This window comes from Grampus griseus, assembly GCF_964374135.1.
Source record: "Grampus griseus genome assembly, chromosome: 5".
Taxonomy (NCBI): domain Eukaryota; kingdom Metazoa; phylum Chordata; class Mammalia; order Artiodactyla; family Delphinidae; genus Grampus; species Grampus griseus.
In genome coordinates this window covers 139068595-139093849 of record NC_138998.1, presented here as the reverse complement: position 1 = coordinate 139093849, position 25255 = coordinate 139068595, and the positions used below count along the sequence as shown (strand labels likewise).

Genomic DNA, 25255 nt, shown 5'->3' with positions numbered 1-25255 from the left:
ATCCCTCACTGAGAATGATTGGTGTCCTTATAAGAAGACGAGAAGAGAGGAAGAGACACAGAGACACAAGAGGGAGAAGTCCATGTGAAGACAGAGACTGGAGAGTTATATCTACAAGCCAGGGAACTCTAAGGATTGCTGGCCACCATCAGAAGCTAGAAGGATTCTCCCCTATAAGGTTCAGAAGTGTAGCCCTGCCAACACCTTGATTTTGGACTTCTGTCCTCCAGAACTGAGACAGTGCCTTTTTGTGGTAAGTCATCCAGTTTGTGGTACTCATTTCAGCCACCTAAGGACACTAACATAGCTCCCATGTGGGCGACTACCTATCTTCTTGGTCAGAATTAACTCCATGTGTCAGAAAGGAGCGAGCCTTCCTTATTTGGCCACTGATGATCTCTCCACCAGAATGCCCTCCTTACTCATCCCCAACCCTCCTCTAGAACACGGCTCAAATGCTACCACTTCAGAAATTCTTTTCTTAATCCAACAGGAAATGGAGGAGTAACAGACCATGTCATTTGGATGATAATGCCCTCCAAATGAGGGTTGCTTCTTATTTGGCATCGTTCAAATGGGCACAAAAGTAGCCTCTTCGACAACTTTATCTCTCTTCTCCTGAGAAGGCTGACCCAGAGCAGTAGAAGGAGGGAGGGGGGTGAGGGAGGATAATTCCATACGGTATGGTTTTAGGTCAAATGTTGATCTTCAGGAGGCCAGGGATTACATTAATTAGGAATACTGTACCAAAAAGAAGAACTACATTGTTGGAGGAGGTCCTCAAGAGGACCCCACTGTCGGTTGACCCTGAAGGTGGAACCAGGCAGTCAGAGGCTCCTTCCCTCCAGCCTCCCATCTCATAGCCTTCTTGTACTAGGAGACGCTTCAAGGATGCAACCTTGAGAAAGCAAGGTGTTGAGACCATCTTGACTGGATACGTGATTTAACCCCATTAAGGCCTCTCGTTATAAACTCTTAAGATTCTGGGGGTGAGTGCAAAGATGTTCCCAAGACAAGCCTCCTGTGTAAGTTTCCTTGCTTATTACACCTGTCACCTACCTTCTGGGGGGGCTGCCTCTGTGTTCTGTCTCTAGCCCTCCGCGTGCTGGAGTCAGTCTCAAGTTTCTCCCGGGGAAGTTCCAAAGACGTTTTCAACCAAGACACATTAAACCTCAGTGTATTTGAAAAAGTTGGTTTCTCCTGATGTCTGTTTGGGTAGAATGTCCCCTTTCCTTGACTCTGATTTGCATGTGGACGTCTTAACTGCACTTGAAGGCTCAGCTAGATTGTCGCGGGTGTGTATGAGGCACTTAAGTGTATGTATCACAGAGCAGTTTCCGCCGTCTACCTGCATTAGAGCTCTGCGTTCCATTCCATGGGTACTCACTGAGCGTGTGCCTGTGCCAGCCTTGGGGACAGCTTTCTGGAGAAGTGCAGTATCTGAGCTCATGGAGTTCACAGTTTCGTGGGATGTGAGTATGTTTTTATACTGAAGTATGTTCTAAAAATATTTGCAAAAAGAGAGCTTGGTGCTTGGTTAGGTCCATTCTGGATCGTTAACCAACTCAGGCTGCAGGACATGCATTAGATGGAAGACCACAGAGAGCTGGCTTCACGGAGTTGAGACCAATGTGTCACAGACCCTTTCGAGTTGGGTCCTTCTGCCTGGGGTCACTCGCAACAATAGAAGGAGACCAAGCTGGGTTCAGAAGCAGAGGAAAGTTTTATTCTTTGATCAGAGAATGGAGAGGTGCCAGCTTGCTCTAGAGCACACGCTTTCCTGACAGGCCGACGGTGGGGCTGTTTTGCAGGTTTCTGGTCTGCAGTGGGAGGGTCGGAGTCATTGCCGCGAGGCGCATGCGTGTTGCTCACAGCCGAGTGCCGGGGCGCAGCATCTCTGCACATGGCCCACTGCTGCCATTTTGAATTGAGGTGCCCTGCGCAGGACTTCTGCGCAGCGCTTCTGCGCAGGGCTTTTCCGCAGGGCTTCTCCACAGGGCGCAGTTGCCAAGTCGGGGTGTCGGCAGCGGTTCTACGGCGGGAACTCTAATCTGACGCCTCTGCACTCGGCACTGTAATGACCAGTGAAACTAGACTAAGCACAAAAGAAGAGGTGAGACCTTGTCTCCTAAATTCCCTCTTATTTTTCCCTGGGGGCCCCAGTGGGCTTTGCTGGTGACAAATACTCTTGCCCTGGGATCTCCCTTCCCGGAAAGGTCTGCCCTTGGGGTTAAATGCTCTGTGTTGCCATCATAAAATTTTTATTAGTTTTTAAAATTAATTCTATCCCTGTACTTACGGCTCCCACACCATCCAGCCTCCAGGCACCTCCTGTGGTGCCCTGGGCCTTGATTGGCCTCCACCTCTCCAACCTGCAGTCGCTCCCGCTTTCTGATGGGATGGGGGGGTGACGGGGTCATGTTGGAAGAGCAGGCTTGGGTTCTGCTGGTGCCCTCGGTCTGCAGGTGGGGCCTTGAGACCACACAGGGAGTGCTGAGGTTCGAATCAGTGTGGTTTTTAGGGTGCCCCGCCCCCAGCCTGCCGAGCCATGGCATATGGCACAAGTGACTTGACCAGGGCCACCTCTGATGCAGGTACAAGCGCCACCCAGCAGGGAGATTGCAGTCCCTTGGCGATCTCCTGTCCACCACACGCTGGGGCAGTGGCCTTCAGGAAAGGGAGATGGATGGACTTCCCCCTCCCAACTCCGGTGGGACACGGCCTTTGGTCCAGTGGAGGGTGGTGGACGTGGGCCACTGGTGCTTCCCTGAGTCACACACAGTCACCCTGGACTATTCCTGTGACCAAGGGAGCATGACATTAAATAGCAAATAAAAAAGACACCACGACAGGGTGGGAGAGACTGAGAAAGAAAGGGAAAAGCTTTATATTTTAGCACCTTGAATGGTGCCTTTTTCCTTTTTGTAAAAGAAGCCCCCCACCACCATTTTCATTCTGCGCCGGACCCCGCAAATTATGTAACAGGCCCTGGTCCCAAACTCAGTAATAACCATAGCCATCCTTTATCACAGTGACCAACATGCTTAGGAATATGTCATCGGATCTTCACAACCATACGCGTCAGGAACCTTGATAATTTCCATTCTGTATGAGGATGAGGCACAAGTAACATGCACGAGCCCTGCAATGGGTAAGTGGTCCAGCTGGACTCTGGCCCTGAGTGTGTCTGACCCCAGTGCTGGAGTGCCTGACAGTTTAGGCTGAGTGGAGCCTCACAGGTGGCTGGTATGCAGTTAAGAATTTGTGAATTGAATGAATGGGTGAAGCAGATGGACGCAGGAACAGAAATCACCCCATTACCTGCCTTCCTGGGCTGCGTTTAGGAAAGCCCAGAGCCTGAGCACCCTGGGTGTGCAAAGCCAGAGGACACTGGGGAGTGTGTAGGGCAGGGTTGGGCTGGCAGTCCTGAGTGGGCTGCAGCACGTGACCACCTGCAGCTGCAGAGCGATGGCGAGCATGCAGCATCATGGGCTCAGCTGGCCCTTCCTCATACACAGGGCCTGGCCATCTTGTGCCCAACTCTGGTAAAACACCATTTTGTTTCTGCCTCACCATTTGCTTTTCCTGTTATTTTGTGAGCTGTTCTAGGTGTGCTTAATTCCTGTTTGTATTTGGAGGGACGTGTGGAGCTTAGGCACAAGGTACCCAGTGCCCAGGAAACCCAACTTATTCACCATGAGACCTCCCTCCCCCCTTAAATGCTTCTCCTCAGTCTTTCATGCCTTGCCCCAGAAATTCTACCTTGGATCCTAATTGGGTGCATTCCAGCCCTGTTGGTAGTTATTTTGAAAAGTGATGGAGTATGTATGCATGTGCTTTTCCAAGGTATTATTTAGATATTATTATGACTTCCACGACCATACAGAACATTCAGGAAATGTTGTCATATTGGCTTTTCACAGCAACGTGGATGGGTTATATGTTTGGAATTACTCAAATTATCAGCAATTTTAATCAGGTTTTTTTTTTTTTTGCACCATTCAGAGAGCAAAATTAGAATTGCCTATGTTTGCAGTCTACCATGTATTTGAGATAATTAAAAATTAGACCGTGAAACCATAGAGATCTTTATAGTAGCAGCAGGATTTGGAAGTTGCATTTCTCTCTAGGCAAATGAACTGGACTTTTATGACAGTAAATACGAAAGCTAAATCCAGCTGCACATTTTATTAAAACTGCTGCCCTTTCCTGGTCACCTCAGCTTATCTGGCAACCTTCTGGAATAGTCACCCCTGGCCATAATCTTATTAGCAACCGGCAAGAAAATAACTAAAAATAATGGGCTGTTGAAATGATTATTTAAACCTCGAAGAAATGCATCCCGATGACTGTGCGTGGCTGTGAGGTGCCTGCGCTCTCTCCGGTCCTGCCTCCAGTTCGGTTCCACTTCTCGGCTGCTGCTTTAAGACTGCAGAGCGCCCCAGCGGCCAGAGGCAGGGGAGGGGGTCCCCGCTCGCCTCCGCTCCGCTCGCTCCTCGCCCGCCCGCCCGCCCGCCTCCCAGCCAGGGAAGGTTAGCGAGGGATCAATGTGATTCGGGCCGCAGGAGAGGAAAGATGAGCCTGCCCGCCCGCCTGCTGCCTGGCTGCGGAGGCTGACGGCCGACGCACCGGAGGCCGCTTGCTGCGCAGTCGGGGCGCCGGGCGCCCGGGATGAGCTCACGCCCGCGTCTGCGGCTCCGTCCACCTGCCGACCTGCCGGCGGCCCCCTGAGCTGACGGCGCACCTGGGCTGCAGCCCCGCCGGCCCGCTCTGGCCGCAGCGTTGGGCGCGGCGCCCGGGAGCAGGTGTGCAGGAGCGCGGTGCGCGGCGAGCGCAGCCCTCGCCCCGGAGCCCGGCCGCGCCGCGTGCCCGGGCGGCTCGGCAGCAGCGGCGGCGGCGGCGGCGGCGGCGGCGGCCCCCGGGCGGGTGTAGAGCGAGCGGAGCCGGGCGGAGCGCGGGGGGCGAGGCCGGCGCGGCGCTCGCGGGAGGCCGGGGAGCAGCAGGGGCATGTGGATACTGGCTCTCTCCTTGTTCCAGAGCTTCGCGAATGGTGAGCCTTTCGGTTTGTGATGAATTTCATTTCTTGTATTGACTGGAGTGTGGGGGGATTGGATGCATGGGTGAAGTCTTTCCCTTTTCCTCCTCCATCTGGGTTGAAATTTGCAGGCTTTTATGTTTTAAAAATCTTATTTATATTTCTTCGGGGAGGAGAGGAGGCAGTGAAGAGAGGACGGGTGAAAAATTGCTCTGTAATCATTTAAAGGCGCTTACCTAGCAAGGTGACAGCTCCGAGCTAACTCCTGTACTAGATAGCTACCTCATTCAGAATAAACCAGGTTTGCTGAGAGGAAGAGAGACGGAAAGATCGCCAGTTTGACACACCACAGACTGCAAGGGACATGACATTCCAAGTGAAGGCAGGTGGAGGGGTCAGTTAAGAGCGTCTGCCTTTAGATTCAAAGCTTTTTGAGCTTTTAAAACATGTGCTTTAATTCTGCTGCAGTTCATCTCCAGCAGCACGAAAAGCCTTTAAGAAAGATCTGCCCTTCTACCACCACCACCCCGCTTCTTGGTACTACAGAATCCCCACAGCCATTTATGTAAAAATATGCACTGTAGGCACTGATAAGCATTACATCATCTGAAATGTTGACAGATTCTTTAAAACACCTGTATACTTGTAGAAATGAAATCAGTGACTATTGCAAATAGCATTCCTTTCCTCATGTCCATCCAATATTATATCTTGAAATGCTTTCTTCCCGGGTATTTGAAAAGCTATTTCTCTTGACTGAGTCAGATCCAATTAGTAAGTGTGACTGCACCTTTGGTTGCCTGTCACCGCGTAAATATGAACTCGCATGTATGAATGGCTTCCTCTCAGCTGGGAATGAGAGGAAATTGTCATCATTTGGCATTGCCTGGGAGTAGCTACAGCTTAAATTCCCATTTCAAATTTCGGAACACAAATCTGCATAAAATGTATGACTTGCTGACAGTTAAAATTAAACCATTAAGCAGAATCCCCTACCCAGGAGGGAGGGAGGGGGAGAGAGAGAAAGGAAGGAAATCTAGCCCTTACGAGAAAATACCAGAAGCCAAGGGGAGGCTGTAAGATTTTCCTGGAAGATGCACAGGGCAGCTCTGAGTGTTAGCTGCATATTCTTTGCCTACCAAGATAGTGCTTAAAGAATCAACACACCGACAGGCCAGAGGAAATGCATAAACTTTGTAAAATTTAAAAAAAAAAAAAGATGACTAAGGAAAGGTAACACTGCAAGAAGGAAATCCTGAAATTAACATGAAAATGATACTTTGCTCTCTAATATAACCTAAAGCAAAGTGTTCAAAACTTTCATTTTGAGATTTCCTAGCAGGAAAGAATTGCAACAAGTTCTGACATGACACCCATCTTTCCCAGAGGGCACTATACCTCTTCTGCAGCCTCGCGGGAATTTACCTTGGGGGATAGATCTGCTTTAGCTAATGTGTGGTGATGCATCAGGGAAGTCGGCCCTTTATGCTGCTCTGCTAATGTGAACTCAGAGAAAATGTAAAAATGCTCACATACGTGTTCCAGCGCCACAAAGCATTGACGGCCTGTCTCACCTGTCAGGGTGTACATCTCTGGGCTTCTCAGAAGGACCTGGGTTATGGGATGAAACGTAATTTCCACCCTATTGGGAAGTATGTATTTCAGGATGAGGAAAGAGGTCGTGCTTCTGATTGTCAGTCAATTGGTATCTGTTTTACAGTTTCATAGTTATATATGACAGAAATAGGTCTGGTACAGTCTCTGAAACACAGATGCTAAAATGTGTGACTATTTTTTTTTTGAATCAGTTTTACTAAAATAATCATGATAGTCATATATAGTGAGAAAATTGTATAAAACCTCAAATAATCTACTCTGTGGAAAATCCGTGCCAAGGCTATGTATGTGCATTTATACTGAGTCCTAGAGCATATTATCTTCTTATACCTTTTTCGGGACCCTTAAAATTGATTGATAACCACCACTACTGATACTATAATGAATACAGGTAGATTTCACAATATGAGATATAGACTGTACATGCAAATGAATATTTTACTTTGCTGTATTACATGTTCTGATCCCATCTACCAGAAGGATATGGAATCTCATGTAAAAATGGCCCTCTCTTTATATGATGAAGCATTTAAAAAAAAATAAAAGGCCTGACTGTAGAGCTTTGGCTTCTTTTCATTTGTGGGGGGAACTCGCTGTAAAGAGTTTTCAAGGAGTGATGTTCAGGGCATACTGTGGAAAGGATCATAAAATAGATAGTCATGTCAAAATAAAATAAGAGTCCAGTTTGGAATGATGCCTGTTTATAGGACCATATTTCAAAAATGTGAAATTAAATGGTTCTTACCTATCTGAATGAGACTTGAAGAAAATGGAGAGATTTTTTTTTCAACCATGTCATATTTTGGTCTACCTTAATTTTGAAAAATTCCTGAATGTGTATGATAAAAAAATCTATGAATTCTAATAGCTACACTGACTATTGCTAGGCCTGAAACATCAAAACGTCTGACATGATAAAAAATATATAATTGTAAAAAATGATGCAGTTTGATATCTTGGGGTACTCATAAAATAAGCCCACAATGTATCTGCATTTTAACGGTAGACAACAGCGTTTTTCCTACTGATGTAATGGGATGTACATTTATTTCTTAATGAAAGCATGGTTGCTGGACAGGCTGCAGACAGGATTCAGGGTAAAACATAGAAGTCAGAGAACAGTCCCTTCATGGGCTGAATCCTTGAATGAATTGCCTCACCTGATCAGGTGCAGTCATCACGTCTAAAAGCAGTCAGCTTGTCCTGCAATGTTCTGGAAATACTCTCAGGGAGCTTCAGTTACTGTGCAAGGGAATGGGGGTCCCTCTATGTGCAGATATGTCTCACAGCCTTTCCTTGGGATGGAAACACACTGCATTGTGTTTTATCACAATTTCTTTGGGCTTGAACTCTGATGAGAATACTCTAGTTTACAATTCTTGTTAAGAGCATAGGTGGGCTTAATGAGCAGATTTATTCTATCTAATACATTTTTGTTAGCATCCTTGATTTCTGTTGTTATGTACACAGAGGTCCCTGACATCATCCTTTCCTGAGCCGTGCAATTCTGGGCTTTGCCGCTTTGCCATTTTCAGGGAGCTTGTGGAGCTTAGAGAGGGCGGGTGTTGGGAGAGAGAAGGGTGCTCGTCAAAAAGAAAGTGGGCCGCGCAGCACCTTCCTGCATCCCCTGTCATCTCCACAGGGAATTACGTACCGCAAACTTATATTTTATTTAAATTTAGGAGCAGACATTTATGAGTGCAAATGCAGCTTCAGGGTTTTAAGGTGATCTTTATTTAATTCATGGAAATATGTGGAAGTAAAAAAAAAAATGTTATCAGGTGACTAATTCCAGGGCTTGCTCCCCACTTCTCCCTCTCCTATTTTTATTAAGGAGATTTAAATTCCACCCCAGAATTATAGAGTTCATAAAAATTTTCTAGGTCTCTTAAGCTTGGGTGCCCCTACAAGATGCCCCGTGTAGGAAAACAAAATGCCATGCAGACCTTTATTAAATGCCAGCCGATCCTTCTCCACTCCTTACTCTCTCCTGAATGCCACTTTGGTGTGCCCGCAGTTTGTTGCTGTGCGTCAGTGACTCACTGGGCAGAACTGGTCCAATACAGCACGCTGATAGGGGAAAATAATTGTGACCAAGAAAAAAAAAAAAAAGCCAATCTAAATCCCTGATTCCTGGACCTCCATGTAGCTGTCAAAGTGTTTTATCACTGATGTGTCTGGGATGAGATGCAATGAGTATTTCATGAAGAGACTCAATGCAATGCGCATTGAAACTCCATGTAAAGGAGAGAGAAAAAACCAGGGAAGGTCATTTTATAAAGACCTAAGAACACTGCAGGAGACTGGAAATTTATGTTTGAAAAATAAAACGATGGATTTCTCCGTGGATGCATTTACAAAACGATGGCATCCAAATTTCACAAAATTAGCCGAATCCTACGGCTGAGATTATGAATGCGCCTCGTAAATAATTAACAGGCAGTGGAAATAATACAGTTAGCATTAGGTAGGGCAGAGCAGTCGGCAGCGCTTCCAGAGGCGAGCACTCGCGCGTTCTGGGTCCCCTGGTTGTTTGGCGGGGCGGCCGGAGGCCCCGGGCGTTCGCAGGAGGGCGCTGTGTCTGGTTATTTTCTTGGCGCTGCGCTGCCGCGCACGCTGGCTCCCGGGACCAGCTCCATCGGCGGCCTGGGAGATGGTGAGGCGGTGCTATACCTTCACGTCAGTTGTGTCCCTGCCACAGGACACTAGTGGGCGGCAAACCTCACAAGACTGGTGCAGCCAGACTTCACGGGCAGACGAAGTCGCCGCCTCCGAGCAGCGGTGCTCTCTGCGCGGCGCGGCGGCCGGAGGCTCTCCTCCCCGCGGCTTCTTAAGTTCGCCGGGCCCAGCCTCCCGGGTCCCGGAGTTCAGCCCAACAGGAGCCACGAATGCAAAGCCTACGGCCGGCGAGGCAGGGTCCGCCGTCTTTGTTTCCAGTTTTCCCCAGGAGGCCGGTGCTCCCAGCAATCTGTTGCAATCTCGAAGGTGCAGAGAAAGGGAAAGGCGGTGTCCGGGGCTGGAGGGCCCGCGGACCGTGCGTTCGCATCCCACCTTCCCTTCCCACTGGCTGGGGAGCCCGGCCCCGCGGGCGCCACCTCTTGGCGGAGGTGGCTGCTTCGAAGCAGCCCCGCGCCTGATTGGCTGACCTTCCAATGTCATTGCGGGAGGCCCAGCCCGCTTCGCCGCCGCTGCTGGGGATGGGGGTGAGGCTCCGCGCCGCTCCTCTGAGCTCCCGCGTCCATCCCCGCGGCCCGGGACCTCCTCCTGCGCCCCCAGACAAACCGAGCAGCACCTGTTCGCCTGGGCCAGGTGTTAATCCTTCACAGGCCACAGAGCCGGGCACAGAAATTCTCATTTTAAATTCTCATCTTCTCCTGCCCCTCCCCCCCATATTTATTACTTTTTTTTCTTTCATGTTTTGAAAATACGAAAACACTCAAAGTTGCGTTTCCCTTGTTGAATTTATGGGTTAAGATGAGGCAGGGGGAACGGAAGGTTCCAGCAGCCCGACTTGTACACACTGTGCAGTTCTGAATTACTCGGCCGGTGGCACACCGTCCACCCAGGCGGCAGGAGGGCAGGCGCGCGGATAACCAGTTTTGGGTACAGAGGTTAGACAGCTTCTGATCGGGATATTCGGAAAGACTGAATTCAGAGACCTGCTCGCCGCAGATTAGATTCCTGCATGATCTGCTTCCCTAAAACCTTGGCCACTTCCTTGACAGTGTCTAGAGTAATCTGTAACTCTGTTTATTTGGTGCCTGTTTGGCAGGTGACTGCCTCCCTTACTGGATGGCAAGGTCGGAAGGTGAGGCTCCTGCCATGCCGGGGTGTGTCCTTCGCACAGAGCAAACTGCGGGCCGGGCAGGTGGAAACAGATGTTCACTGACTGACAGAAAGAAGGGACAGGATGATGGGCAGAGCCTTCCTCCCCTCCTTCGCCCCTTCCTCTCTCCCATCTGCCTCTGTCTCCTGCCTCTGTCTTATCCTTCCTTGCCGGGTTAGCTTGTCGTCTGCCCCGTCTCTGATTCTACTGTATAAACCATTGCGAGAAATGCATGTAAACAGCAGTGTGCATTCCTTGGCCGCTGCCGTCTAGTCTGATGCACTGACTCCATGGCTGTGGAAATGCTCATTTTCTAGAAATGCTTCTGGGGGCATTTTCTTCTCTTTCCCAAAATGGATTCACATTTGGAATATGTGATGGGACTTCACCACAGTTACGTAACAATGCTATAATTGCTTTAGGTGTCCTTTGTGACTTGGATTGGGTCAAATGTCATGGGAAATAAGTTAATAAATGCATTGGACCCCTTGTTCTCAAGCGTACGCTGCTAACTGGCACGATTTGAAAATCCTATACGAGGTGTAACACCCTGTCATGTTCTGAAAGCCAGTCAGAAACATCACACCAACACATAAGTTTCCCTAGGGGTTCCTGGGAATTCGTTTCTTCATCAAAGAGCCTCCAAGGATATCAAAACAAAGCTCAGTTCCTTAGGCCTTAATCGTCTTTAAAAAAAATCACATTACTATTTTCTTAAGCATTCTGTTGATTAATGGGTGTCTGTCTCATCATTATCTTTTTTTTCTTATTTTCCAGCAGAACCAATTGTAAAAGTTGGTTCCTTCATCAAAGTAACATGAAAGGAATATGTTTTACCATTAAAATTGTGATTTGTATCAAATACGAGAATCAAATTAGGTGTCTTGGAGCTTACAGTATTTATCATCGTTTGATTTTTGGAGATCTGTCTTTATTCTATATTGTCAATACTTATTATTTAAAAAAAAATCATTCACTTGGGTTAATTTTTGGTCTTGAAGCTCCCTGGGTTATGGAAATACATATCACGGTGGAACAGAGAGGGATGAATGGAGCTGACCAGATAGACGATGAGATAAGAAGGAGGAAAGAGGCTACTACACAGAGAGACAGAATGACAGGGATTAATGAACCTCGCCTGCATCCCTATTTAAGTTATTTTTACGCAGAAGACAGTGAGTGAGATTTAAGAGTGAGCAAGCAGTCCTATTTATAGAAAGCCATTTTTAAATGCAGTGGCTGGGAAAGCGAAAAAATTGAAAACGTGAGATCACCTCCATACGAAATGCTGGCTTCCCCTACCTCCCCAGGACCATGGAGTTTTTTTTTTTTTTTTGGAGGAGAATAAAAGCATAACAGCCCTTGAGGAAATATTGAGAAATCGCTTCGAACTCTGCAGAATATTCTTGAAATGCTCTCAGGGCTTAAGTCCATGTCAGACTTGGGGAGGTGAGGGTGCGGAGCCAGTATCTGTATTATTTGGAAACTGGGCTTCGGTAGGTCTGAACAGAGGAATGAAGTGAAGGGAGCATGTTGAACTTGCAGGGCTGCCACAGATATTTACTTGGCAATAAGCATTGTCCTTCCTGAAGATACTCAACAGCACAGAGTGGGAGAGTGACTCTGCATGCATGTTTAGAGTAGAGCAGTTACTAAGTGTTCACATTTAGGATCTTGTGATTATTATAGGTTCCCCTATAATTAAATTTTGGAGATTTAAAAAATTGTGGCATATGCTCTTCTAATTGGCCAGTCCAGTTGGGATAGGCAGTGTCCCCACAGGCTGCTTGATTGACGTAAATGTTCCTGGACAAAGAAAAATGAACACGCTTGCTCTTAGGAATGAAATAGTCTTCTTTCCTAGGACTGCATTTACTCAGTGTAACATTTTGGTTTTACTGGCCCCAAGTGCACCTTATTTTCTGTTAAGGGTAGAATCCTGGACTTTGTATGGAAATGCTGCTGGTGTACAGGCTGCACATCTGAACAAAAGCCAGACCAACCCCAAAGTATGATGCTGTGAAAAGCATTTTCCTTTTATCTTGTGAACAACCATCTATGCAATGGGTTGTTTTGTAGCCAATCTCCTTAGACCGTGGAACAGGCAGGTTTGATGAGGTGGTGGAAGGAGATTTGAACTGATTTATTGCAGATTTTGATACATATGAGCTTTGCTTCTTTTAGTATGAAAATGATGAACCAGGAAGCAGTTTTAAGCTTGACTTTACACAAAACTTAAGCCATTCTTCTTCTTGTCCACTGTGCATAAATATTGAATACAGTGAAGTCAGTTTATAGTTCTTTCTAGATACCTGAATCTCAAATTATTGGATGCTTGTGCAAAACAACAGTGGTAATAACACTCCCAGTGAAGAGACTCTGATGACCTCAGGGTCCCCAGGGGCCTTCGGTATCCTCATGGGACTGAGTGATGGCTATGTTAAGTTGGGGTTAGAACCAGCACAAATGGGTGCATTGGATGCTGACTGAGGTGGCCTGTGTCACACCCTGCGGAGCCATGTCATTTGAAATGGCTGATGGCAGTGGACACTCTTACCATTGATTCCTTTTCCTAATATTGAATAAAGCATTGATTTTTCTCACGAGACCTGCTTTTTCACTCATTGCATGGACTTCAGGACAATGGGAGAATTTTTACAATTATATTGTTACGGAAAGGCAAAGCATGAAGATAATTAGAACCACTGCAGTTTGCTGTGTTTTTAAATTTTACTCTTTTTTTTTTTCCGTTTATGTAAAGACCTGAGCTCTACTGTGGAAGTTTTTGAGTAAACATACTTTCTCATCAGAGAAACGTGAGATTCATTTCTTCTCTCCACAGTCGCCCCACTGTGGCATAATTTGATCTTGAGTTCCCATAAGACACCGAAAACCCCAAGTCCCAGTCTGCTTAATTACAGTGTTTATTTCTTAATATTGGCTGTAGAGCATTCTTAATAACCGATTTGTAGCTGCCAGCGTAGAAATAACAGTGCTTTGTAATATCACGTGTGAGACTTCAGGGATGAGCTGAAGACCTCAACAACCACAACGTACTTTACTAGTCAAACGAGCACCTCCACGCTGTAGAGAGGGTGCAGTGGTGATTTTTATCACCCCTCCTGGAACTTATCATGGCCAGTTCCTGCAAAGGGTAGCCATTTGTCTGTTTCATTGGCCAGTGAAAAGAAATGTGTGAAACGTATGAAAGGCCCTCTAAGGTACAGAATTCTTCTTTCATAAATGATTCAGGCTGGTAAAGCCAAGGTTAGCAGGGGTCTGTCTGGTGCCTTGACATGGTAGCAGAAAGTGAATAGGATGGTTAATTACCAGACGTGTACATACATATTACGACTCACCAAAATCAATAGCTATTAAATCTTTGGTGGCTACTGTTTTACTATAGGCTTGATGGACATTTACATGTAGAAACGTGGGTAGAAGCATTTTGACCTAGATGTGATCTTGGTATTTGTTTTGGGTAATTACTTTGATCAGTGGTCAGTTCATCTATGTCTTAGGAGATCTCATATCACCAGCCACAACCCCCCCTGATTTGTAGTCGCACGAGACCCCTTGGTCTTCCCCCACCCGCATGGCTCCATAGCCCCATAGCCCCATCACCCCATCGCTGGGGATGGGAAGGTGAGGATACACTGTAGGCCTTTGTGGTATCAGATGATTGGAAGCCACGGAAGTTAAGGTTTATGGGAAGACCAAGCGTGGGGAGGGAGGAAGGAGCCACCCCACGTCAGGACAGCAGGAGTGTGAGGGGGAGGAAGGAGGGTGCATGCCGACTGGAGGCCGGTCTGTCGATGCCTTGAACCGTGTTCCATCTTACCGTGCCTCCGTCGGCACCTTCCAGTTAAGGATCAGGGCCACTGGTTCTTAAAGCCCAGGTGGGCCGTGTCAGGGAGGAAGAAGCTGGGCATTTCCTGGAAGGCTTTTCCCCTATGAGCCTCTCACAGGACACTGGATGCTGGCATCGTATTGGGAATGGGCTGCAGCTTGCAGAGCTCCTGAGGTCTAATTCCGACATGTGCCTTTGCCATCTTTTCCCTCCCCCATGGCTCCTTCAGCCTGACCGTGCGCACGGCTCGTGTGATCTCTTATATTGTTCGTTTTATAGTTGCCCAGCTCTGACCACCAGAGGGTCTGGTTCTGCAGCGCTGGGGTATGCATGGCCGAAGTATCTGTATTATTATTCTGATCTGGGTGGCATCATCCAGCTCTGGATGGAACAAACTTGGAAAGAGGCTGCCCAGCCCCTGGCTGAGTTGAGGTAGAGGGGTCAGACAGTAGCTAGAACGTCGACCCCATAAAGCTTCATGTAGCCCCCAATGCGCTGTTGGGGAGCTCTATATTGAGTAGTGATTTATTGAGAGGGTGTGTGTATATATATATATATATATATATATATATATATATATATATGCAGGGCTAGGGCTTCATTGAGTGCCACAAGGATTTGGGCAGATTTGGGGAACGTTGGTGGCAGAGGGGCTGGTAACAGGGAAGACCCTGAGTAGAGCGGGGTGCGATCCCAACCAGGGACTGCCAGTTTGGATGCTAGTACGTTGAGAATCATCTGTATATATATCTGTACAAATATCTATGCTTATTTGTATCCAAATGTATATAGGTGTGTGTATATACACGTACATACACATACGTAATTTTTTCATATTGTTTTAGCATATTTGATACCCAGGTTTATTGCTAGCACGTGCTTTGCTGTTGGACTTCGGTCCTATTGTGTTTTCTCAAATCGACCCCTTCTTTGCTAGCAGCTGGAGTCCTGGCAGAGAAGCCCTCTGAACCTTAATGTAACCACACTCCTCCCAGGCAGAGATCAATAGTGGGAAACTGTTTGGGTTATTATATTGGAAAAGCATAAGAGAGGCACTAGGGCAGAACAGACAGGGCAGGAATACAGGTCTGTTTGCACCTTGAGGTTTTGCCTGGATGTCAACCTGGGAACGTTACACATGTCTTTTTTCCAATATCAGTGCACAAGTTCCTTCCAAAGCCAGGTATAAGGGGCTTGGGGATTGGGTTTACTTGGCCTCTGCACTTTTCTTTTAGGTAAATGACCCCAGGTGGACTGTATTTACATCATACGAAGTATTGTCGTTAATGCTAGGTTGTCATAAACAGAGAAAATGGCATATAAGGACATATATGCATTTTAGGCCTTGTAATATGTATGATAAAATTGAGGACAGTTATGAGTGGCGGAATAATCTTTTCAAAACACCACGTCCTTGATTTTTTGAACTAAAATAGACGTGAACGTGTGCTGGAGAGAGGCCTAAATTCAGAACCTTAAAAATAACTTTTTGTGTCCTGAGATCCTATTTTAGATCATATTAAAAATACCTTTCCCTCCTGGGCATTTGAAACAAGTTGGATGTTATAATCCTTGGGCGATTTTATTGTGATTCACTATAGAAATTATTCTTTCAGAGCGGCTGTTTTGATTTTTAGCTTTAGAAGAAAAATGGTACGCAAGACATTGTGGGCTGACGAAATGTAATTTCTGCTTGCTCATAAGTCCTTGAATTGGGGTAGACGCTATTTCTGTGCAGCAAAGAGCTCCTGCCCCTCTGTTCCTTTAGAAAGCGGGGAGGGCTTTGTGTTCAGAAGTCATAAGCTCTGCCAGAGGGGCTTTGCAGAAGAAGATATTCGTTTAAAATAGCTCACAATTCCTCTCTGATTTGGAGTATTCACGGCCTCTGCCACTTGGACAGACTGCTCTCTCTTAAATTTTGTAGCAGACGAGGGCAGCCTTTTTCCATATGTCCTCCATGGAAAGGTCATAAGTATTTCCACCAGCAAGCTTAATAACCTTTGAGAGATCTGTGAGTAGATGGTTAAATACTTTCCTTAGAAAAATAGAAATGAGGGACTGTGGGACTGAGATTTATTATTAGAACAAATCACCTTAACCCACAGAAAATATTTATTGCATACTTTAGTAAGTGTTGAGTACTTCTCCCTTAGGTTTCCACCTCTCCGTAAGAATGAATGTTATTAGGTACCGTCCGACTAATGGCCAAGGCGGTTTAAGGCAATGCGATGAATCTATTGGTAGTGGAGATGCATTTGTGAGAAACGGAGGGGATTTCTGTATTTATTCACTTGTCATCATTTACACCTTCCTCTCTCCCTCCTTAGGAACTGGGAGCAAATATCAGGGCTTCCACGCCTACAATGAGAGTGTAGGAAGAAAGTGATATTTCCCTGGGGTCTGGAGGCCTTCTATGCCTCTATTAATTTCCTAAGTCACAGGTGGTTTGCCCTGATGTGGGCAGGTGGAGGGACACTGCTGTGATTCCCCAGCTGCTCAGGACACACTGAAGTCTGGAAGCAAGGGATGGTGTTCTTTCTGCCTGTGGGTATCCCCCTCAGGGGTTGCCTGTTGGAAGTCAGCTGTGTCTTTCTAGAAATCTCTGAATGGGGAGAGGCTGGTATTTATAATTATTTTTTCCAAATTGCACAAGCATAGGTGTTATGGGTTATTATAAAGCTCTAAACAAAGACATCAGATATAAAGTAAACTCCATGGAATTCCATGGAATTATTATTAGAGGCTCATTATTTTTGGCAGATGGGAGTACAAGACTCCTTCCCTCCTCTTATGATCTGATCATTTTTAGTGCTCCTGACAAACTGTGTTCTTCAGTTAAAACAGGATTCTAACCAGGGCAGCTCCACTCCCTCGGGGATATTGGGCAATATCTGGAAACATTTTGTTATCACAGTTCTGGGGCGAAGGGGATGCCCCCAGCATCACTAGTGGGTGGAGCCCCGGAATGCTACCCAGCATCCTGCAACGCACAGGACAGCCCCCCGACGACAAATAAGTATCTGGTCCAAAATGTCCATAGTGCTGAGGTTGAGAAACACAAAGTTACGTAGTTTAGAGCCACGCTGCTGCAAAATGTAAGATTGGTTTTGTGCTTTTCTGTGGATGCTGGAGAGAAAGCAAAGATGTTTCTTCCGAATCTCAGTTGTAACTCCTTTGGCTGCAAAAACCATAGCTGGTGATGCTTGTTTAAGCTTTATTTACTATTTTTTTCCATGAACAAAAAGAAACAAATCCCCAATCTGTGTGTCTTCTTTTTCATCAGTCGCTAAGAACACAGATACCAAGGTGTTCCTGGGTTCCTCCAGCCATTTTCCCCTCAAGTGATTATGCTAATTAGTGTTTGATCAGATGGTTAAATTATACTTCGATGAACCCTGCGTGCTAACCGCTCGGAATGCATTTTCTTTCGCCTGGTTACTTTGTGCCCGAGTGCCCTACGCTGCAGGCCGACAGAGGCCTGCTCATCCTGAAGATGCTGATTTCTGTTTTCAAGACAGTGCAAATCCTCTTTGTTGCCTGGCAAAGGGAGAGGGGGTATTGTGTCACTTGCTTTCCCAGGCAAAGGCTGGATGGCAGAGGCCCCTGGGAAATGGAAACCCTGGTTAGAAAGCACCCGTTATTTGAAGGTATTAGATGCAGAGAAACTCGGAGGAGGAAGCTGTGTGACTGCAAAGGGCACCAGCCTTTTTCTCGGGGAGACTTCCCTGTTTGCATTTCTCTCTCGTTTCCACGTGTCCTGTGAACACAAGCCTCTTGTGTCTGTGGTAGTCCTGGAGGGGTGTCTCTGCGTTTATTTCAAGTGTGTACGTCCTTAAAAAAGGAGACCGCCATTTTGTTTTTGTTTGCCTTGTGTTTTAACACCATAGCTTAGGGTGGTTCTGTTCATCCCTGAGTTCACGTAGTGAGATTGTTTTTCCAAGAGGAGCACTTTAGTTTGGGTGACTCTGAGGTTTGTTGAGTTAAATGCTTATGAAATGCTCTCTGATATAAGAAAATTTCGAATGTGTGGGGAAGAACGTGAGTGAAAAATATGGATGGCAGTGTTGTTATTAATGGATTTCTACTCTACGGTAAAAGGTTGCCACGGCTCATTTTTGTGGTTCAGTGAGCTTAGCAATGATTGGATTTTTCTTTATACCCTTTGCTTTTTTTGCCCTTTACATTCATATAATGGGATAGTCTGGTTACCAGAAATGTATTTAGACTATGTATAGTTGTTTTTTTCCTATCAAAATGTGCATGTGTTTTGATATCGTTGGAACTTATGGCATCTTTCACTTAAGAACGGGCCAGCAGATGATACTATATATCACTGGTCCCCCATACCTCCCCCTAAGAACTGCTGGGCCATAAGAATTAATTAACATAGGGAGTAAATACCTGCTTAAATGTTCACATCCCCCTGCTCCAGAAACTGTGCAGTGTCATTTGAGAGAGTAGAATCTCTTCGTCTTCTTCGAAGAAAGAAATTCTGCTTGTAATTCTTCCCATAAAAAAGGATTAGAGGGGCTTCCCTGGTGGTGCAGTGGTTGAGAGTCCGCCTGCCGATGCAGGGGATGCGGGTTCGTGCCCCGGTCCGGGAAGATCCCACATGCCGCGGAGCGGCTGGGTCCGTGAGCCATGGCCACTGAGCCTGCGCGTCCGGAGCCTGTGCTCCTCAACGGGAGAGGCCACGACAGTGAGAGGCCCGCGTACCACAAAAAAAAAAAAAAAAAAAAAGGGTTAGAGTAAAAGGAAATGTACACATATTGAGCATCTAGAGTGTGCAGGCACTTGGCTTATTATGTTATATGCAGCTGTTATGTTTATTAGTAATAATAGTGACGATACGTCAATAATAATAGCTGATGTTATTTATTGCTAGATACGAGATACTGCTTTAAGTGTCCACGGTATTTCCTGTAATGCTTGAAGCTTTGTGGGAAGGTAGGTATTGTTATCACCATCGTAAAGAAGGTGAGATTAAGTGAGTGCTATGGACCCAGCAGCTGTTAAAAGGCAGAATGAGGCCTAAGTCCATGTCTGTTTACAAACCCGCACCGATATATGGCCTGCATTCATCCTCAAACAGTTGAATGAATAAGTAGTTTTAATCTCAGTTTTTTTTTGCTTTACGCGGGCCTCTCACTGTTGTGGCCTCTCCCATTGCGGAGCACAGGCTCCGGACGCGCAGGCTCAGCGGCCATGGCTCACGGGCCCAGACGCTCCGTGGCACGCGGGATCCTCCTGGACCGGGGCACGAACCCGCGTCCCCTGCATCGGCAGGCGGACCCTCAACCACTGCGCCACCAGGGAAGCCCTCATCTCAGTTTTACAGAATTTGAGACCAGGGTTTGGAGATGCGGATCATCAGCCTGAGGTCAATGGGACCCGTGGCTCGATCGCGGCATTTTGAGCCCATGTGGTCTCAAGTCACAGGTTTGCTTACTCCACATCAGTAGCGTCCCCAAATCTTCCAAACAAAGGCACGTTGATTCACTTGACTTTTTTAAACTTTGAAAATAATGACATTAAATTTGCTTTAAAGTTGAGCAATAAAGAGTTGTTCTGAGAAAGCAGCATGTCAGCTTTTAAGAATCAGTGTGTAAACTGGGAAAACTCATTTACTTTTCCTTGTCGACCCCCATTCACTTATTTGAGTTAAGTAAGTGGGAGACAGGTTAATTAACTTTTATCCACTTCAGTGGTGGAACTATTTCCTGGTATTATGTTCTATTGTTGGTGTGTTTAAGAGTGAAATTGGAGGAGGATAACATTTATATTACATTCATATTACATGGTGGGGTCTTCCCCAACCCCCAAGTTTAAATCGTGTGTCTGTCTTTAAGTACATTACATTTCTTTTTTTTTTTTTGAATTTTAGTTTATTTTATTTTTATACAGCATGTTCTTATTACTTATCTATTTTACACATATTAGTGTATATATGTCAATCCCAATCTCCCAGTTCATCCCACCACCACCCCACCACCCCCGCTTTTCCCCTTTGGTGTCCATATGTTTGTTCTCTACATCTGTGTCTCTATTTCTGCCTTGCAAACCGGTTCATCTGTACCATTTTTCTAGATTCCACATATATGCGTTAATATACAATATTTGTTTTGCTCTTTCTGACTTACTTCACTTTGTATGACAGTCACCAGGTCCATCCACATCTCTACAAATGACCCAATTTCGTTCCTTTTTATGGCTGAGTAATATTCCATTGTATATATGAACCACATCTTCTTTATCCATTCGTCTGTCGATGGGCATTTAGGTTGCTTCCATGACCTGGCTGTTGTAAATAGTGCTGTAATGAACATTTGGGTGCATGTGTCTTTTTTTTTTTTTTTTTTTTTTTTGCGTTACGCGGGCCTCTCACTGCTGTGGCCTCTCCCGTTGTGGAGCACAGGCTCCAGACGCGCAGGCTCAGCAGCCATGGCTCACGGGCCGAGCCGCTCCGCGGCATGTGGGATCTTCCTGGACCGGGGCACGAATCCGTGTCCCCTGCATCGGCAGGTGGACTCTCAACCACTGCACCACCAGGGAAGCCCCACATGTGTCTTTTTGAATTATGGTTTTCTCTGGGTATATGCCCAGTAGTGGGATTGCTGGATCATATGGTAGTTCTATTTTTAGTTTTTTAAGGAACCTCCATACTGTTCTCCATAGTGGCTGTATCAATTTACATTCCCACCAACAGGCAAGAGGGTTCCCTGCATTATATTTCATTTATCCTCAACTGAACACGATTTTCTCAATGCCAAAATATAGAATAAAAAATGTTGTTGCAATTGGGAATTGGAGACTGAAATTAGATGCGAGTTTCGCATCGGTTGAGGCTCTTATGAAAAAGACACAAATCAGTTTTGTGCCTACACATCTGAATCTTGTCATCGCAGCTGAATTATTTTACCGAAGTATCCACGGGACGCATATCTTGAAGAGTTTAGAAAATAATACTTAGACAGTCTTACTTCTTGAGCTTGAATGGAAGTTATTATGATAAGAGTAATACCTATGTGTGCATGCATGTGTGTGTGTGCACATATGTACCATGTGGTGGTAACATTCTTATTGTTCTCTGACATTTAGGTAATATGCACACATGACATATTTGTCTTCTGTGGAGTGTAGGAAATTCCATTGTCCAGGTGTGATGAACCAGCTCTGTGAGCCCTCAGAGCTGGGATGGCCTAGGCTTCCCTTAGGTGGTGGTCGCGAGGTCATGGAGTTCTGTTTATTGTCTGGGTGACCTCCTTGCACTAAACACACTGCCTGGGGTTCATTAGTGTGAGGTTCTAGCCGAGTCATGGCCTGGATCCCCCATTAGACCCCTATTTTGGAATTTTCCTGCAATCCTGTCCAATTAGCCATGTCTTGAACCTTGGATTGTGGTCCCAAGGAGGGCCTGACTGAAGAGAGATTAAAAGATGTTTGGCATCTTCTCTACTGGCTAAGTAAGTAACCTGAAGTTTATGGCTACGAAGATGCCTACAGAGTTACTTTTTTATGGAGCGCTGAATGCATGTGACTATAATAACTGCTAATACTGATTGAGGTCTTAATATGTGCCAGGAACTGGGCTAAGTGCTTTATTGTATCATCTCATTTAATCCTCAAACGAGTCTTCGAGATACTTGTTCATATTATCCTCATTTTACACTTGGGGGATATCAAGTCTTGCAGCGGTAAGGTATCTCTTCTAAAGTCGTGGATCCAGCTAGTGCTGAAGGCAGGCTTTGACCCTGGGCCATCTAGTTCCAGAACTTGGCTACCATGCAGTCCTCATCCACTGACAAGCTCCTGAGCACACACACTATTTTTTTTTAGCTAATTTATTAACATATTTACTTATGTCTGAGTTGGGTCTTTGTTGCTATGCGTGGGCTTTCTCTAGCTGCGGCGAGAGGGGCTACTCTTCGTTGTGGTGCGTGGGCTTCTCATGGCGGTGGCTTCTCTTGTTGTGGAGCACAGGCTCTAGGCACACAGGCTTCAGTAGTTGCGGCATGTGGGCTCAGTAGTTGTGGCTCGCGGGCTCTAGAGTGCAGGCTCAGTAGTTGTGGCGCACAGGGTTAGTTGCTCTGCGGCATGTGGGATCTTCCCGGACCAGGGCTCGAACCCGTGTCGCCTGCATTGGCAGGCGGATTCTTAACCACTGTGCCCACAGGGAAGCCCACTCTTTTAAGTGGCAGTAGTTGTCTGGGGAGCTGGAAATATGAGTTATGCCAGAAAGTGGGAATGGGCCAGAGAGCAAACAGTGCTTTCGTCAGGGATTTTGAAGGAAGATGCTGGAAGAATGTGGCGGTGCAAGTACAGTTTTGGAAGTGTCAGGGTCGGTTTGTTTTAATCACCATATTTCTAGAATCTCGTTCCTGAGACCGGACACTCAGCCACCAAAACGTCACCAAGCACCTGCCACCCGCCCCATGTTGCGAAGCACTGCTTACCTTCTCTTCCCAAGGTGCAGCGTGTGTCCTGTGTCCTGTGTCTACTTCCATGCTGTCTGGACTAAAAATTAAACCTTCCAAATTCCAGTGGACAATGCAAGGTGGCTACACTCTGTAGTGATCTCGGAACCTGTCCGTGCCTCAGCGGATGGCTGGCATTGCTGTGTGTCTTCGCTCCAGCAAGCTTCTGCTCTGACCCATTTCACACAGGTGCGCGTGTCTGCCCCAGATTCCCCTTGTGTCAGCGACTTTAGATTTTAGGAGCCACCTGCTGAAACCCAAGCCAGCCTATATGCTGCCTCATCAGAGCAGGGGAGCTGGACTGCAGAAACTACACTGTCCTTCTGATTGGTCTCATTTTACGTTGTGACCACAGACCCCAAGTGAGCCCTTAGCTCTGCCCTCAATCCCACTTGACTGCCCTGTTGCTTCCTGTTCCTGTGGGAAGAGGATTTCACACCTTCTCCTTCCTCCCAAAACCTCCAACTCCCCTTCCCTTTCCAGACTCTTAGTCAATGACCTCATTTCTCTTAGCAAGATATCAGAAGACGCAAGTAAACTACTGGAATATCTCTTTCCCTCCCCCCACACTCAGTTTATCAGCCTGCTTATGTCTATACCTGTTTTGATGACTCCCTTTGTACCCCACTGGTGAGGGAGGGATTCAGTTATGGGGGTGACTGAACACCAGCTCCTGGACAGGTGAGAATGATAGCAGTATTTTAGTCATGTATACTTACAGCCCAGGTGAAGAGGACACACGGGGGTTGCATTTGGGAGCAGAGTGAATAACCAGGGGCTGGAGGAGGAGCTTTGTATTATCACTAGGGTGAGGTGCCCCCTGGTTCCTGCAGGAGGATGACATTGGCTTGTTTGAATAGTTCCACAGGCTAGCAGGAAACTAATGCCTGATACTCAGGAAAAAGCAGACACTGTGCCTGGTCCCGTGATAAGGAGGGTCATTTAGAGGGGACTTCTGTGGGAGCAGAGGGAGAGAGGGGAGCTAGCAGATAAGCCATTTGAGGCCCTTCCAATTTTGCCAGATGTCGAGACAACACTTAACATTGAACCTTAATTTCAGGTGCTACACCACAATCCCTGTATGCACTGCCTTCCCTCCCCTGGCAGTGGAAGTACCAGCCTGTCTGCGTAGAAGGCGGAGACCTCCACCCATGTCCAGCATCCCATCATGTCCCAGCCATGTGAGGACTTTGCCTTCACATTTATGATCTCATCCTCAATATCTCCCCGTTTTCCTCTCTTCTGGGTAACACACCAGCAGCAGACGATCTCTCCCGTAAACGTACTGACATACAAAACACCCCACTCTTGTCACCATTTCCTTCACCTCCCTCACTCTCTTACACTCTTTGTAGCAAAATCACTGGAGAGAGCTGCATAAACTACTGTTTCTCAAGTTAGCTGAGGTGCGGGATTCGTTTTTGTTTCCAGTCAGCTGCAGGTGGATGTGAAGTCCTGCCGGACACGCCGAGTGTTGTACCCCACTCACCGAGAACAGAGGGTGCAGATCACGCACTTGAGAGTTGCAGCAACACGTCAGTTTCTGTACTTGTCTGATTGCAGACAGGAAACAAGCAGCTGGTCTGGGCACAGTTGGGCTAGGGCTGTCGGAGTCCACGTTACGCCTTCACCTCTCTGTCTCTCTTAGATGCTCTCCGATGAGCGTCCTCTTCACGACTCCATTGAATCTGCTTCTGACAATGTCACCTGTGACCTCTGTATTTCTAATCTTCATCTTCTTTGACCTGTCAGCAGCTTTTGACATTGCAGATCACTCTTTCCTTGAAACACCTTTGCTTGGATCCTGGATATCGCGCTTTTTAGGTTTCCCTTCTGCCGCGCTGGTTTCTGCTTCTTATTGTCTTTGCTAACTTCTCCTCTCTAGTCAAATGATAAATGATGCAGTACCCCAGGCTGTGTCCTTAGCCCTCTTCTCTCCCCTTGTCTCCCCATCTCTCCCCTCCCCTTGCTTTCCCAACTGCACTTCCTCTCTATATGACTGACTTTAGGCTGAGGCGTTAAATATCATGTGTATGCTGATGACATCTACATTCACATCTTTATCCAGGACTTCCCCAGAGCTCACACTCAGGCCCTCAAGTCCAGCGACATATTCAGCATCTCCCTTTAGAGATCTTTCTAGACCTCTCAGACCCTAGCCTGTCTGAAACAGAATTCCTGGGTGCTTCTCCCCATACCTGCTCCTGTCTCAGGATTTTGCCCTCCAAGTTGAGCATCGCTAGAGATCTTCTGCTCAAGATGAAAACTTTGGGGTCATCTTTGATTACTCTCTTTCCTTCACATCTCATATCCAACCCTCCAGCATGTTCTATCAACTCTGCCCTCAGAATATGACTGTTTCATCCACCTCCACTTCAGTTCAAGCCAGTCTCCTCGCTGGCCTGGAGTGGTCTCTGCAACAGCCTGCCAGCGGGTCTGTCTGCTTCCACCTT

General features: G+C 46.7%; 1 protein-coding gene across 2 annotated transcripts in view; it reads left to right on the top strand.

Moving 5' to 3' along the window:
* Positions 1–5007: 5007 nt before the first annotated feature.
* Positions 5008–25255, top strand: part of DSCAM (DS cell adhesion molecule) — a gene marked incomplete at both ends in the record, with an annotated part of 752893 nt that continues 732645 nt past the window's right edge. For both annotated transcript variants that reach the window (XM_082655382.1, XM_082655383.1), the window contains one exon: positions 5008–5050. In XM_082655382.1, the coding sequence (XP_082511508.1) occupies positions 5008–5050 (43 nt within the window). The remainder of the gene's footprint in view (positions 5051–25255) is intronic.